Source organism: Blastomyces dermatitidis, assembly GCF_000003525.1.
Source record: "Blastomyces dermatitidis ER-3 genomic scaffold supercont1.4, whole genome shotgun sequence".
Taxonomy (NCBI): domain Eukaryota; kingdom Fungi; phylum Ascomycota; class Eurotiomycetes; order Onygenales; family Ajellomycetaceae; genus Blastomyces; species Blastomyces dermatitidis.
This window is the reverse complement of record NW_025544777.1, coordinates 6,032,712-6,048,984: the sequence shown is the minus strand read 5'-3', so window position 1 is coordinate 6,048,984 and position 16,273 is coordinate 6,032,712. Positions and strand designations below refer to the sequence as shown.

Here is a 16,273-nt window from a genome sequence, read left to right as displayed (position 1 = left end):
TTTGAAATGTGAAAAATGTAGTTAATAAGTGACTTATAGATCTTTCATCATATTTCATTCTATATATAAAATTCTCTGTAAAAGTGATATGTTTTAGAGACAAAGCTAACAGTAGTGACAGGATTTTTTAAAAAGATTCTCTCTCTCATGAAACATTTTTCTTCTCCTTCTCTCAATTACAACAGTGAGTGTCTGAGAGTATTATTCTTGAAGAACAATCAAGGACTTATTCTGACATTTTCTAGTGAATAAATGTCTTTGTGATGCGGCTGCGGCCTCTGTGACTGTCAAGAAAGCCAGGTTGAAGATGAAGACAAGTGTCAATGAGCCGCGGGAGCATCACTTTCATTGCCACATCTTCTCCTCCTTCTACATCTCTTGTGACTGTGGTGGTAGTAGCCGCATCATGCAGTGAGATATCATCCCTTCTGCCAGCTGGTGTGTCTGTGTCTGGTCCATCCTCTGCCCCTCTCACCGCCGTTGCGACGCCACCCCTCCTCTCAGCTAATATGGTGATGTATGACCTCATGTGGTCATTCAGAGAGGAACCTGGGGAGAGCTTGGTTCTGGGAACAGTGGCTCTGAGAAGCTCAATCTGTAGTTCCTCTTTCACATGCCTGAGCTCTGCTCAGAATACTGCTGAATTGAGTCTGCAGAATCCTGCAGTTTCTTTATCTTCTCTCTATAAGAAGGCTTCAGTGCAGTCTCTGATCAGTACTACTACTTATCTACACTGTATCAAGCAGCTGAAGAAAGAAGAGATTTTATATACTCACTTCTTCTCTTACTTCTATTATTTCTATTATATCTGTAATAATAACTTCTATCTCTCTGTAAGTATTACTTCACAGAAAGATATTATATCAACTCTGATAAGAAGTCTAGATACTCAAGTAGTACAGAGTAAGAGTCTCAGAGCTTTAAGTGTTGATGAATTCTATCAAGACTGAGAAGATTCTTCTTACTCATCTGTAAAAAGAGGTAAAAGCATGAATCTCTGAGATGAAAAAATATCTTAAAATAACTGATTTTAAGAAGAGATCAGCTGATACTGCTGTTGAAAGTACTATAAAAATCAATCACTGATTAAAGAGAATCTCACTTCAATTGAAGTAGATGACTGAGATGCTTTGTAAATTAATAAGTTAATACTTTAAACATCTCTTATACTCTTTTACAGCATGCTTCTCTGCAGCACTACAGTACTAACTTCTCAGCAGATAAAGATGCTGATACTGAAGACTTCAATGATAAAGAATAAGTTTGATAAGAGTGTAATTATTAATAAGTAGATCTGAGAATTCTTTCTTTTTATTTTTTCAGCAGACTGTGATCTTATTAGATTAGCAGCAGTCTGTGAGATAATTAATATTAATCTTTTTATTGATTTTAAATATCTCTTTCTTTTCTTATTAATTACTTCAGGAATTTTACACTTATATAGTCTTATTAAACTTTTAAAAAATTCTTTGAGAGAAAATAGAAGAAGAGTGCTACAGAGCTTATAAGATGCTAGCTTATCACTGTGAGATCATCTCTAAAAAACTCTTTGAGAAAAATAAGAAGTCTTAAGTAGTATTTCTTATTCAATATCTCTGATGTGTAATAAGACAGTCTCTACTAGCTATCTCATAGCTTGCAATCTCTTTCTCAGCATTTTTCAAATACTTAAGTAATTCTCATGAATTCTTTGACAATGAATATTCTTCTTATTTAACAAGATACTGAAGCTTGCTGTAATATGTTTACTTATTCAATATTTTCTTTATAAGATATTCAGTATTATTCTTGATCTCAATATTATCTGATTAAGACAGCTCTGTCTCAGAACATTGCTTATAGAGCTTTAAATAGAAAATGTGAAAAATAGAATAAATTGATTTTAATTCTGTGAGTAATTTTAACTCATATGTCTGCTTACTTATCACTCTTATTACTGAGAAAGATTCTAGTCATCACTCACTGAGCTTCTTATATAATCTTATTATCTTGATATTCTTTGCTGAAAGTAGTACTTGATTCTCTATTAAGAACTTCATTGAAAGATGTTTTTAATTATAGTATTTCATCTATCACTTCTGAGTGCAGTAGATGCTTTTTATCATCTTCTTATAAATTTTATTTAAAAGTTTCAATCTCACTTTTACTTCTGATACTGAGAGATACTTTATTCTCTGTATCTGTCTGATATTCTGACTGTCTATTTCTCTCTTTGAAATGTCATTCATGATATCACTGAGTAATGAAGAATTATATTCATAATAAGTATAGAAAGAAGATATCTTTAAGATTGCATTCTTTACAGTATTATATATGAATTTGATGATCAGAAGATGTTTAAGTCAATCATTCTGATAATATAAATAGAATACTTAAAGATGCTGTTCTAATGTCTGATTCTGATATTCAGTCTGATCATCAGTCTGCAGATGAAATGTGATACTAAGAAGACATCTTATTATAAGATGATAGTAAAAAGCTGATCAGTATTTACTAATGAAGAGGAATTCTTGATCTGTTATTAATAATTTCAGAGTACTGTGATTATAAATAATGATATCTAAAAACAGATCAGTCAATTCAGAGGTTTTAATCTTTTTATAAGTAGAGATATATCTGATTATCTTTGTAAAGCAGTTAACAATGACTAAAATTAAGTCATATTCTTTGACTCTTGTTGACTTCAGCAGGTCAACTATGAAATTCATTAATAGATTCTATTATAAGCTCTTTGAAACAGACAGTGATATCAACTCACTATATTACTTATATTATAAGATCTTTATTCTTTGATAGATATTACAAGTTTCAACATACTCTTTGATATCTGCTCAGAGCTTGTCTTAAATATATTTATATTTTAGAAGCTTCTTAGTCTTCTCTAATCTGAAGTGCTCTATATAAGAATTATTATGATGAATTCTTAATAACTTCTGATACATCACTCTGCTATAAGAGATGAAGACTGAATTATTCAGCAGTAGAAGTTCATATTCTTCTAGTTATCAGTGACTTAGTTTCTTAGCAGCACTGCTCTGCTCAGAGTCTGTCTCTTTCAAGTTTAAATCAGACTCTTTCTTCTTCAACTTCTGAATTTGAGCTGTAGTAGAGACATTTCTCTTCTATAATTTATTAATAAATTTTAAAAGTAGTTGAGTTGAAAGATTGTAGACTATTTCATTCTTTATCAATTCAATAATTATAAGATATGATATGAGAAGCTCATGATCTTCAGTGTCAGTTCTCTATGAGAATCTGAGTTCTCTTTCATCTTCTATACTGAGTTGTGCAGCTGCTTCTTCAGTGCTGTTTCTGAGCTTTAAAGAATCTCAACTCTCTGCAGTCAGCTTCTTCTGCAGTGATGACAGAGATTCTTTTATAGAATTCTTTTTCACATCAATGATATTATAATCAGGCTGTTTAGACAGTGTGTTAACAGAGTTAAGCTGATCTGAACAGTATCAGATATAGAAATCATACTCTGAAAGCAGCTCTGCTCACCTGACTTGATGTTCTGTCAAGCTCTTTATTGTTAAGAAGTAACATAGATTTGTATAATTAGTAAGAACTTACACTGAGTACTTACTACTCTGAAGATAATGTCATCAGATTTTAAAGAATTCAATAATTACTAATATCTTCTAATCATGAGTATCATATCTTCTCTGTGTGAGTGATAACTTCTTGAAGAAGAAGATCACTGATCTTCATTCACAGTGTCTTATAGACTTCATAAAAAAGTCTTCTCTCACAGATAATTTATTATCTATTTTCTTAGAAATAATTATTCTCTGATTCTTTCAACATTGAAAGATCTTCAGTGTCAACTGTGAAAAGATTTCACAGATCTCATTCTCAGATATATCAGTCTCACACTGACTGAATATGTCAGAATTAAAATGATTCAGTATTATAACATCTATGAAAGCTTGTTTCAATTCTATAAACACCTGTGCAGTGTCTTGAATGAGAATAAACAGTCTTATTTTTCTATCTTTCACACTTCTCTTCAATAGATCTGTAAGAGAGACAGTAATCTGTGAATATGTATAGATGAATTATCTATAGAAATTTACAAATTCTAGAAATATCTGCATCTTATGATACATCTGCAGTGCTGATCAGTTCTCAATGACAGAGATTCAGCTTCTATTCATTGAAATGTCATTCATCTTAATAATATAATCTAAGAAATCAATCTTCTGCATGTAGAATGAGCATTTTTCAGTGTTTATATAGAGTTGATACTGTCTTAAGTGACTCAATACTTTTCAAACATGAGTATCATGTTCTTTCTCTGATTTCAAGAAGATTAAAATGTTGTTCAGATATACTATGCAGAAGATATTAACAAGGTCTCACAGTGTCTTATTTATATAGATCTGAAAGATGACTGAAGTGTTACAAAGATTAAAAGATAAAACAAGATATTCAAAATTACTGTACTTGATATGAAAAGCTGTTTTTCAAATATTATCTTCATTAACTCTGATTCTATAATAGACATTCTATATATCAATCTTTGAGAACATCTTTACTTCAGATAATCAATCAATCATCTCATCAATCAATGATAATGAATAGTGATTCTTAACTGTCATCTTATTAAGATCTCTGTAGTCTATGTATAAATGTAGTCTATTATTCTTCTTGAATACAAAGAGTATAGATATCTCTGCTGAACTCTTTGATAAATATATTCAGTTCTTTGATTGTACTTCTTTAAGATATTTATGCAGAACATTCAATTTCTTTATAGACAAGTTATAAAGAGACCTGTACAGTGCTGTTACATCATCTTCAAGATAAATCTTATATCATATCTTGATATCAGAAAACTTCACTACTTCTCTTTCTGAAAAGACATTCTTAAAATCTGTAAAGAGACATTGTATATATCTGTCTTTAATAATGAATACTACTGCTAATCTTACAGTAAGAGTGATGACTTCTTCATCTATCTTCAAGTTTCAATCACCTGCTATACAGTATATTAACTCAATCTTTTTCTCAAGATTCTTCTGATGAAACTCTTCAGATTTCTCTATTACTATCTCTTAATCAGTGAGATAATACTGTCATATCTGAGTAACTCAGTCAATGAGAGAATTGTTTTCTCTCAATTATAGAAGATCTAGAATGATGTTCTCATCTATAATGTTAACTGTATGAAGAAGCAGACTACTTTTCTTAAAGATTTCTTCTAAGTCTGTAATCACATACTTTGCTTAAATTATATTAAAATAATGATATTTTATTTCATCTGTAAATTTTACATGATCTGATGAATTTATCTTCTTTCAACTCTTTATCAAAGAAAAGAAATAGAATATGAAGTTAGTATCTACTCTGAAGTCAAGTAAACATCTCACTAATATCTTCTTATTCAGAGTATATATTGTGATTGTAATATAAACTCAGAGATATGAAAATTATTAATTCTTTTCTTTCTCTTCTTTATCTTCTATGAATATGTTTGTTAGAAGAGAAGTTGACTTTGAGAAGATATCTTCTCAGTTTCTTTTCTTCTTCAGCTTCTTACAATCACTGATATAGTGATTATCAGCTTCACAGTTAAAATAGAGATGTTTATCAAATCTTTTTTAATATTTCTTTACAGTAAGTGAAGAATCAGAATACTTGAAATTCTTCTTTACTTTCTCTACACTGAAGCTGTTATAACACTGTTTAAATTCTATTATTAATTACTTAGAAGAGATCTTATTAATCTTTTTCTTAGAGAATTGATTATTTAAATAGATCTGAGAAGTCAGATTGATAAGCTCAGTGCAATTGATTAATAGACTCTGATATTATAATATTATTATCTGCATCTTATAAGTCAGCTTCATGAGATAAAGCTGTGTTTTTAATTGATTCAAATCATTAGTTAATTTCTCTCAATATTCTTCAAATCTTGTATTGAAATTGAAAGAATTCTTATTATCTTATTAATATAATAAGTTAAACTACTGTACTGCTGTGAAGCTGCAGTTACAGTGATTTTTGATTTAATTTAGTAAAAAGTTCTTAAATTCTTTCTAAGTTATAACAGTATTGATACACTCAAGCTCTCTCTTCTTAATAACTCAAGTAATTGCAGAGATATCTTCAAGAAGGTTGACAGTATATATTACTTATATCTTATAAGTATTATACTGACTTAAATTAAGATGAAATTTTCATTCAAGAGTATATATAAAGCTGTGAAATTCAGACAAGATGTTTTTCTTATATCTTGAAGAATCTTCAATCTTAATCTCTCTATTTTTATAATAGATGTAGATGTGTAGAGACTGCAGCAGTGACAGAGTAATTGAAGAGCTCATACTAAAATATACAGTGAGTTCAGAAATCTCAGATTTCTGTCAGAATAGAGATGTACACACTCTAGAGAATAATATAGAGTTTCTCTCAGAGAGTGAGATCAGATTGATCTCAGCACAGATATATAAGATTATATTAATTTATTAATAGAGCTTAACTGATGCAAACTTGTAATCAGATTGAGTGATTTAAATTATAATATACAGAACTGAAGCAGTGACTAGTCAGCAGTATTATATAGAGATAGTTATTGAGAAGCTGTATAAGTAAGCTTAACTATCTTACTTAAATAGTGAGCTTGTAGACTACAGAGTTATTGTGAGAATATCACAGATATAATACTTAGTATACTAAGAAGATTGTATAAGACACACAGTAACTCTTGTATATATTTCAGTAGAAGAAAAACAAATCACTGACTTCTTTAATAAGAAGTCAGTATCTAGCTATTCTATATAGACAATAGACAGATACTCTTCTCTTATTTCATGAGTGAGAATAGCTGGAGTGATACCTCAGCAGCACCTTATTACTAAGGAAGAGTAATCTGCTGACCTTGTATAGAAGCGGGGTTCTCATATCCATCAATCGGATCTTCCTATGATACATCCGAATGATGTCATAGAGTGGTTGGAAACCGGTTCGGACGGCCTGCGGGATGGATGGAATCATCCGCATGGAAGCGATGGGCCGTGTGAAACCGCAACGGGGCCTTGGCGCGGCCGGGAGCGTGACAACTGCACCCGATCTTCAGACCAGCAGCTCACTTCATGCCTTTCTCAGACCAGTTTCTGACTTCAAGCAGTGCAGTCCTCTTCTTTGCTGTAAGTCTTCTCATAAGTAATTTCTTACAGATTCTAGCTGACAGTTCTTGTAAAGCTCTCAGTGTTGTCAGTGTCTTCTGCAGCTCTGTAAGTCTATAATTACCTTCTCTCTGCCTGCACAATCTCTGACCAGGCATATGCAAATATGTCTAGATTCTCTATCAATGATTCTCACACTGCAGCACATTTCTACAATTTCATTGTTAATGAGAGATGAGTTTTCAGATACCTGTAAAATTCAGATAATCAAGACAATATGAATGCTATGAATTTGTGATAGAAGTTAGTCTGAATAGATAAGTCTTCTCTCTATATCTCAATTGTTTTCAGACTGAATACTTCAGTATAACTAGAGAAGTGAACACAGTTTTATAAGAGATATCTAATCACATATACAGACAGTCAGCTCTCAAGACTCTGCTATAACTATATATACTCTGATATCTAACTTCTCTGAAGTCTGTGTATTTCTGATAATTTTCATATCAAATACAATAATTATCTGTATCACAGATATAATACTCTCTGTTTCTTTAAAGAGAGAAATTAATAGTTATAAGAGAGTTAAGTGTCACAGATATTAAGAATATAAGTGTGAATTTTCTTTATTTTTTCTTTATTAGTCTCTAAATTATGTTTACAGCTCTGTTTATTTTCTGTTTTTTAACTTTAATAAGAATATAATTTCTTCTTTTCTTATATACACTGCAGACTGTTCATCTCAGTAGAAACTTATTATCTTATAGACTAGAGTTTATAAATGATAGTGTTAATATCTTTATTATAATCAGATTCTTAGTAAAGATTATATTATTCTAACTTATTAGAATTTATAGTATAAAAGTCATATCTCAGCTTCTACAGATATCTTATCTATCTAGATAATTCTTAAGTGAACTTATTCATCTTATCAGAATACTCTTATCACTGAATCTTGAATCAGAGTTTATAATCTCACTTCTCTGAGTTAATAATCTCTTTGATCTGATATTCTCTTTCACTCTCTAGTACTTCACAGATAGAGTGATAAGTCACAGAGTTCTTTTCTAAGAATTTCTTATATTCACAGAGTAAAGAGACATAAAAAATATTATATATCTATAACTCAGATAATAGTTTTAATCTGTAAATCTATGAGTTAACTTTCTTTACAATCTTATAAGACTCTGTTTATAAGAGATTCAGCTTCTTACTAGATCTCTGTATAATAATATTTTCTAGACTCAGTCAGACTCTATCATCTTTCTTAAAACTCTTTATAATATACTTAAAGTCATAGTATCTCTTCTAATACTCTTGAGTCTTTTTTAAGAATTCATGAGCTTTCTTCTGAATCTTCTGAATTCTCTCAGTTCATTCACAGACATTATTACACTCTATAGTATACTCTTATAAGTTCATCAAGATTATCTGTGAATAAGTCTCAGTAAGTATCTCAAAGAGAGTTTTATCTGTGCTAATATACTTTAAGTTCTTATATATAAACTTTATAAGTGATAATTAATACACTCAGTCATTCTGATTGTAATTAACAAAGTATTACAGATACTGTTTTAATATACTTATCAGACATTCTATCTGATTATCTGTCTGTTGATGAAAAGTCATACTTAGATTTCATGAAATCTTCAGTATAATTATCAGATCAGATCAGAACTCTTCTATGAAGATTGATTCTCTGTCTGAGATAATATTTACAGACAACTTATACAATCAGATCACATTATGAACAAAGATATAAGTCAAATTCTTTGACTTCAAGTTCTTATAAGTGAGTATAAAGTGTGTTATCTTGATAAAGTAATTCACTATCATCAGCACACTGTCAAAGCAGGTATTATATATGTTCTTACTTTCAGAGAGACTTATAAGAGTATTCATTTCTAACTATTCTCAAGATTTCTGTAGAATGAGTAGAGAAGTAAATTCTTCATATAATCTGAACTGCACTACTTATGAATTCTGATAAATAGTATAAGAATTCACTATCTTCTTTATAAGTTCTCATATCTTCAGTTAGAAGTATTTTCTTACAAGCAACTCATAAGTTCTAGTATCTGTAAAATAACTTATTAGAGAAGAGTTATAATACCTTTTAATAAGTTCTATACATAGAAACTCATTTATAGATATATAAATTCAGTTCTCTCTTTATAAGAGATTATTTAAGTCTCTTCAATTCTTTATTTCTGCAGAGTTAATCTCTGCTGTGAGTAGTTTTTAAATATACTGAGTATATTCATTCTTCTATTGCAGTTTAGATAATCTGAATAGAAGATTTTATAAAGACTTATACTCTGTTTTCTCTTACATCAGATCTTCTACAGCACTTCTTAAAGTCTGTAAACTCTTCAGATTATAGATACTCTTTTCAAGAATTCTCACAGAGATTCTCAGAGTGTTAACTCTCAGTGTTTGTAACGTGGCGGAACCGAAGCGGTGGCTAGTCGGCGGCGTCACGTAGAGGTAGTTGTTTGAGAAGCTGTATAAGTGGGCTTGACTATCTTGCTTGAATAGCGAGCTCGTAGGCTACAGGGTTATTGCAAGAATATCACAGATATGATACTTAGTATACTAAGAAAATTGTATGAGGCATGCAGTAACTCTTGTGTATATTATTCCTGTAGAAGGAAAGAAATGAATCACTGACTTCTTTAATGAGAAGCCAGCATCTAGCTATTCTATATAGACAATGAGCAGATACCCTCCTCTCATTTCATGAGTGAGAATAGCTGAAGTGATATCTCAGCAGTGTCTCATTGTCAAGAAAGAGTAATCTGCTGATCTTGTATAGAAGTGAGATTCTCATATTTATTAATCAGATCTTTCTATAATATATCTGAATAATGTCATAGAGCAGTTGAAAACTGATTCAGACAGTCTGCAGAATGAATGAAATCATCTGTATAAAAGTAATGAGCTGTATGAAACTGCAGTGAGGCCTTGACACAGTCAGGAGTGTGACAATGCTCTTCTCTTTAAGAGCATAGTCTCTATGCTCTCAAGATTATCAGATTAGAAATTATCTTTGTTGTATAGCAACAGTTGTCAACTGATTGACAGCACATATGCTATGCATGATATAAAGAAATAGATGAGTTTTTCTACTAACTGTGTAGATCTTTCTTTTTTCATCTTCATTCAAATTAAACATGTTGTAAGTGAGTTCCTTATATATCAATTTGAAAGATGAAAAATGTAATTAATAAGTAGCTTACAGATCTTTCAATATATTTCATTCTATATATGAAATTCTCTGCAAAAGTGGTGTGTTTTTAGAGACAAAGCTAACAGTAGTGACAGGATTTTTTGAAAAGATCTTCTTCTCTATGAAACATTTTTCTTTTCTTCTCTCTCAATCACAACAGTGAGTGTATGAGAGTATCATTCTTGAAGAATAATCAAGAACTTATTCTGATGTTTTCTAGTGAGTAACAAATGTCTTCATAGTGCAGTGATGGCCTCTGTGACTGTCAAGAAAGCCAGGTTGAAGGTGGTGATGTCAATGAGCCGCGGGAGCACTGCTCTCATTGTCACATCTTCTTCTGCTTCTCTTGCAGCTGTGATGGAAGTTGCTGTGCCCTGCAGTGAGATGTCATCTCTTCTGCTGGCTGGTATGTCTGCATCCAGTCTATTCTCTGCCCTCCTCACCGCTGTTGCAATGCTGTCCCCTCTCTCAGTCAATACAGTAATGTATGACTCTGTGTGATCATTCAGAGAGAAACCTGGGGAGAGCTTGATTTCAGAGATAGTGACTTTAAGAAGCTTAATCTGTAGTTTCTCTTCTGCAGCACACCTGAGCCCTGCTCAGAATGCTGCTGAGTTGAGTCTGCAGAATTCCATAGTTTCTTCATCTTCTCTCTGTGAAGAGGCTTCAGTGTGATCTCTGGCTGACACTGCTACTTGTCTACACTGTATCAAGCAGCTGAAGAAGAAGAGGATTTTATACACTCATCTCTTCTTTCACTTCTGTTGTTTTCATTATATCTGTAATAATAACTCCTGTCTCTCTGTAAGTATTATCTCACAGGAAGATGTTGTGTCAGTTCTGATAAGAAGTCTAGATACTCAAGTAGTACAGAGTGAGAGTCTCAGAGCTTTAAGTATTGACAGATTCTATTAAGACTGAGAAGGTCTCTCTTACTCATCTGTAAAAGAAGATAAAAGCATGAATCTCTGAGGTGAAAAAACATCTCAGAATGACTGATCTCAAGAAGAGATTAGCTGATATCACTGTTGAAAGCACTGCAGAGATCAATTGCTGATTGAAGAGAATCTTACTTTAATTGAAGCAGATAACTGAGATGCTTTGTAAGTTAATAAGTTGATATTTCATGTATTTCTTCTGCTCTTCTGCAGTACTGCAGTACTAACTTCTCAGCAGATAAAGATATCAGTACTGAAGACTTCAACAGTGAAGAATGAGTTTGATAAAGATGTAATTATTGATGAGTAGACTCTGAGATTCTCTCTTTTTACTTTTTCAGCAGACTGCAGCTCTATTAGATTAGCAGTGATCTATGAGTTAATTAATATTAATCTTTTTATTGATTTCAAATATTCCTTTCTTTTCTTATTAACTGCTTCAGGAATTTTACACTTGTGTAGTCTCATTAAACTTCTAAAAAACTCTTTAAGAGAAAATAGAAGAAGAGTGCTACAAAGCCTACAAGACACTAGCTCATCACTGCAAGATTATCTCTAAAAAATCCTTTGAGAAAAATAAGAAGTCTTTAAGCAGTATTTCTTGTTCAATGTCTCTGATGTGTAACAGAGCAGTCTCTACTAGCTGCTTCATAGCTTACAATCTCTTTCTCAGCATTTTTCAAATGCTCAAGTGATTCTCACAAATTCTCTAACAATGAATATTCTTCTCATTTGATAAGATATTGAAGCTTGCTGTAATGTGTTCACTTATTCAATATTTTCTTCACAAGATATTCAGTATCACTCTCAATCTTGATATCATTCAGTTGAGATAGCTCTGTCTTAGAACATTGCTTATAGAGCTTCAAATAGAAAATGTGAAAAACAGAATGAATTGATTTCAATTCTGTGAGTAATTTTAACTCATATGTCTGCTTACTCACTACTCTTGTTACTGAGAAAGGTTCTAGTCACTGCTCACTGAGCTTCTTATATAATCTCATTGTCTTGATATTCTTTGCTGAAAGTAGCACTTGATTCTCTATTAAGAACTTTATCAGAAGATGTTTTCAATTATAGTATTTCATCTACTGCTTCTGAGTGTGATGAATGCTTTTTACTGTCTTCTCATGAATTTTGTTCAAAAGTTTCAATCTCACTTTTACTTCTGATACTGAGAGATACTTCATTCTCTGTATCTGTCTGACATTCTGACTGTCTATTTCTCTCTTTGAAACATCATCCATGATGTCACTGAGTAATGAAGAATTATATTCATAACAAGCATAGAAAGAAGATACCTTTAAGATTGCATTCTTTGCATTGTTATATATGAATTTGATGATTAGAAGATGTTTAAGCCAATTATTCTGATAATATGAACAGAACACTCAAAGATGCTGTTCTAGTGTCTGATTCTAGTGTTCAGTCTAGCCATCAGTCTGCAGATGAAATGTGATACTGAGAAGATACCTTATTATAAGATGATAGCAAAAAGCTGATCAGTATTTGCTGATGAAGAGGGATTCTTGATCTGTTATTAACAATTTCAAAACACTGTGATCATGAATGATGATATCTAAAAACAGGTCAGTCAATTCAGAGGCTTTAATCTTTTTGTAAGTAGAGATATATCTAATCATCTTTGTGAAATGATTAACAATGACTAAAATTGAGTCATATTCTTTGACTCTTATCAACTTTGGCAGATTAACTATGAAATTCATTGATAGATTCTGTCATAGATTCTTTGAAACAGGCAGTGATATCAACTCACTGTATTACTTATGCTGCAGAATCTTTATTCTTTAACAGATATTGTAAGTTTTAATATACTCTTTGACATCTGTCTGAAGCTTGTCTCAAGTGTATTTATGTTTTAAAAGCTTCTCAGTCTTCTCTAACCTGAAGTGCCCCGCATGGAGATCATTATAATGAATTCTCAATAACTTCTGACACACTGCTCTGCTACAAGAGATGAAGACTGAATTATTCAGCAGTAGAAGTTCACATTCTTCTAGTTATCAGTGACTTGATTTCTTAGCAGTACTGCCCTGTTCAGGGTCTGTCTCTTTCAAGTTCAAACTGAATTCTTTCTTCTTCAACTTTTGAATTTAAGCTGCAGTAGAGATGTCCCCCTTCTGTAACTTATCAATGAATTTCAAAAGTAGTCAGATTAGAAGGTTGTAGACTGTTTTATTCTTTATCAATTCAATGATTGTAAGATGTGATATAAGAAGCTCATGATCTTCAGTGTCAGTTCTCTGCAGAGACCTGAATTCTCTTTCACCTTCTATACTAAGTTACACAGCTGCCTCTCCGGCACTGTTTCTGAGCTTTAGAGAATCTCAACCTTCTGCAGCCAGCTTCTTCTGCAGTGATGACAGAGATTCTTTTATAGAATTCTTCTTCACATCAATGATATTATAATTGAGCCATCTAGACAGTGTATTGATGAGGTTAAGCTGACCTGAACAGTATCAGATATAGAAATCATACTCTGAAAGCAGCTCTGCTCACCTGGCTTGACATTCTGTCAAGCTCTTTGTTGTCAAGAAGTAATGCAGATTTGCATGATCAGTGAGAACTTGCACTGAGTACTTACTACTCTGAAGATAATGTCATCAGATCTTAAAGAATTTGACAATTGCTAACATCTTCTGATCATGGATATCATACCTTCTCTGCATGAGTGATAACTTCTTGAAGAAGAAGATCACTGATCTTTATTTGCAGTATCTTGTAGACTCTGTGAAAAAGTCTTCTCTCACAGACAATTCATTATCTGTTTTCTCAGAGATGATTATTCTCTGATTCTTTCAATGTTGAAAGGTCTTCAGTGTCAACTGTGAAAAGATTTCATAGATCTCATTCTCAGATGCATCAGTCTCACACTGACTGAGTAAGTCAGAATTAAAATGATTCAGCATTGTGACATCTGTGAAAGCTTGTTTCAATTCTGCAAACACCTGCACAGTGCCTTGAGTGAGAATAAACAGTTCTGTTTTTCTGTCTTTTACACTTCTCTTCAACAGATCTGTAAGAGAGACAGTAATTCATGAATATGTATAGATGAATCATCTGTAGAAATTTGCAAATTCTAGAAACATCTGCATCTCACAGTACATCCGCGGCGCTGGCCAGTCCTCAATGGTGGAGACTCAGCTCCTGTCCATTGAAATGCCATTCATCTCAACAATATAATCTAAGAAATCAATCTCCTGCATGTAGAATGAGCATTTTTCAGTGTTTATATAGAGTTGATGCTGTCTCAAGCAACTCAACACTTCTTGAACATGGGTATCATGTTCTTTCTCTGATTTTAAGAAGATTAAAATGTTGTCCAGGTATACTATACAGAAGATGTTGACAAGGCCTCACAGCACCTTATTTATATAGATCTGGAAGATGGCTGAAGTGTTACAAAGATCAAAAGGCAAAACAAGATATTCAAAATTACTGTACTTGATATGAAAAGCTGTTTTTCAAACATTATCTTTGTTAACTCTGATTCTATGATAGACATTCTGTATATCAATCTTTGAGAACATCTTTGCTTCAGATAATCAATCAATCATCTTGTTAATTAATGATAATGAATAGTGATTCTTAACTGTCATCTTATTGAGGCCTCTGTAGTCTATGCATAGACATAGTCTATTATTCTTCTTAGACACAAAGAGTATAGACACCCCTGTCAGACTCTTTGATGAATGTATCCAGTTCTTTGATTATGCTTCTTCAAGATATTTGCACAGAACATTCAACTCCTTTACAGATAAGTTGTAAAGAGGCCTGTATAGCACTGTTGCATCATCTTCAAGATGAATCTTATGTCATATCTTGATATCAGAAAACTTCACTGCTTTCTTTTCTGAAAAGACATTCTTAAAATCTGTAAAGAGATATCATGTACATTCATCTTCAATAACAGATACTACTGCTAATCTTACAGTGAGAGTGATAGCTTCTTCATCTATTCTCAAGTCTCAATCACCTGCTATACAGTATATCAACTCAATCTTTTTCTCAAGATTCTTTCAATGAAACTCTTCAGATTTCTCTATCACTGTCTCTTCATCAGTGAGATAATATCATCACACCTGAGTGACTCAGTCAATAAGAGAATTGTTTTCTCTCAATCACAGAAGACCTAGAATGATGTTCTCATCTATGATGTTGACTGTGTGAAGAAGCAGACTGCTCTTCTTGAAGATTTCTTCTGAGTCTGTGATCACACACTTTACTTAAATTATGTCAAAACAGTGACATTTCATTTCATCTGTAAATTTCACATGATCTGATGAGTCTATCTTCTTTCAATCCTTCATCAAAGAAAAGGAATAGAATATGAAGTTAGTATTTATCTCAGAGTTGAGTAGACATCTCACTGATATCTTCTCATTCAGAGTATACATTGTGATTGTAACATAAACTTGAAAATGTGAGAATTATCAATCCTTTTCTTTCTCTTCTTTATCTTCTATAAATACATTTGTCAGAAGAGAAGTTGACTTCAAGAAGATATCTTCTCAGTTTCTTCTCTTCTTCAGCTTCTTGCAATCACTGATATAGTGATCACCAGCTCTGCAGTTGAAACAGAGATCTTTATCAAATCTTTTTTAATATTTCTTCACAGTGAGTGAAGAATCAGAATACTTGAAATTCTTCTTTACTTTCTCTGCACTAAAGCTGTTATGATGCTGTTTAGATCCTGTCATTGATTGCTTAGAAGAGATCTTATTAGTCTTTTTCTCAGAGAATTGATTATTCAAATAGATTCAGAAAGCCAGATTGATAAGCTCAGTGTAATTGATTAATGAACTCTGATACTGTGATATTATTATTCACACTTTGTGAGTCAGCTTTGTGAGATAAAGCTGTGTTTTTAATTGATTCAAATCATCAGTCAATTCCTCTCAATATTCTTTGAATCTTGTGTTGAAATCAGAAGAATTTTTATCATCTTATTGATG

General features: G+C 32.0%; 3 protein-coding genes across 3 annotated transcripts; 2 read left to right on the top strand and 1 right to left on the bottom strand.

Annotated features, from left to right (window-relative positions):
• Positions 1–241: 241 nt before the first annotated feature.
• BDCG_16991 (uncharacterized protein) lies at positions 242–529 on the bottom strand (the record flags this gene model as incomplete). Its single annotated transcript, XM_045426164.1, has 1 exon — positions 242–529. The coding sequence occupies one exon, from the start codon at positions 527–529 to the stop codon at positions 242–244; it is 288 nt and encodes a 95-aa protein (XP_045280965.1).
• Positions 530–6,985: 6,456 nt separating this feature from the next.
• On the top strand, positions 6,986–7,368 carry BDCG_04649 (uncharacterized protein; the record flags this gene model as incomplete). Its single annotated transcript, XM_045420297.1, has 2 exons — positions 6,986–7,151; positions 7,334–7,368. 2 exons carry the CDS (start codon positions 6,986–6,988, stop codon positions 7,366–7,368), a joined length of 201 nt encoding a protein of 66 aa, XP_045276431.1.
• Positions 7,369–10,608: 3,240 nt separating this feature from the next.
• BDCG_16990 (uncharacterized protein) lies at positions 10,609–11,607 on the top strand (the record flags this gene model as incomplete). The annotated part of the gene is made up of 2 exons (XM_045426163.1): positions 10,609–10,765; positions 11,549–11,607. The coding sequence occupies 2 exons, from the start codon at positions 10,609–10,611 to the stop codon at positions 11,605–11,607; spliced, it is 216 nt and encodes a 71-aa protein (XP_045280964.1).
• Positions 11,608–16,273: the final 4,666 nt, after the last annotated feature.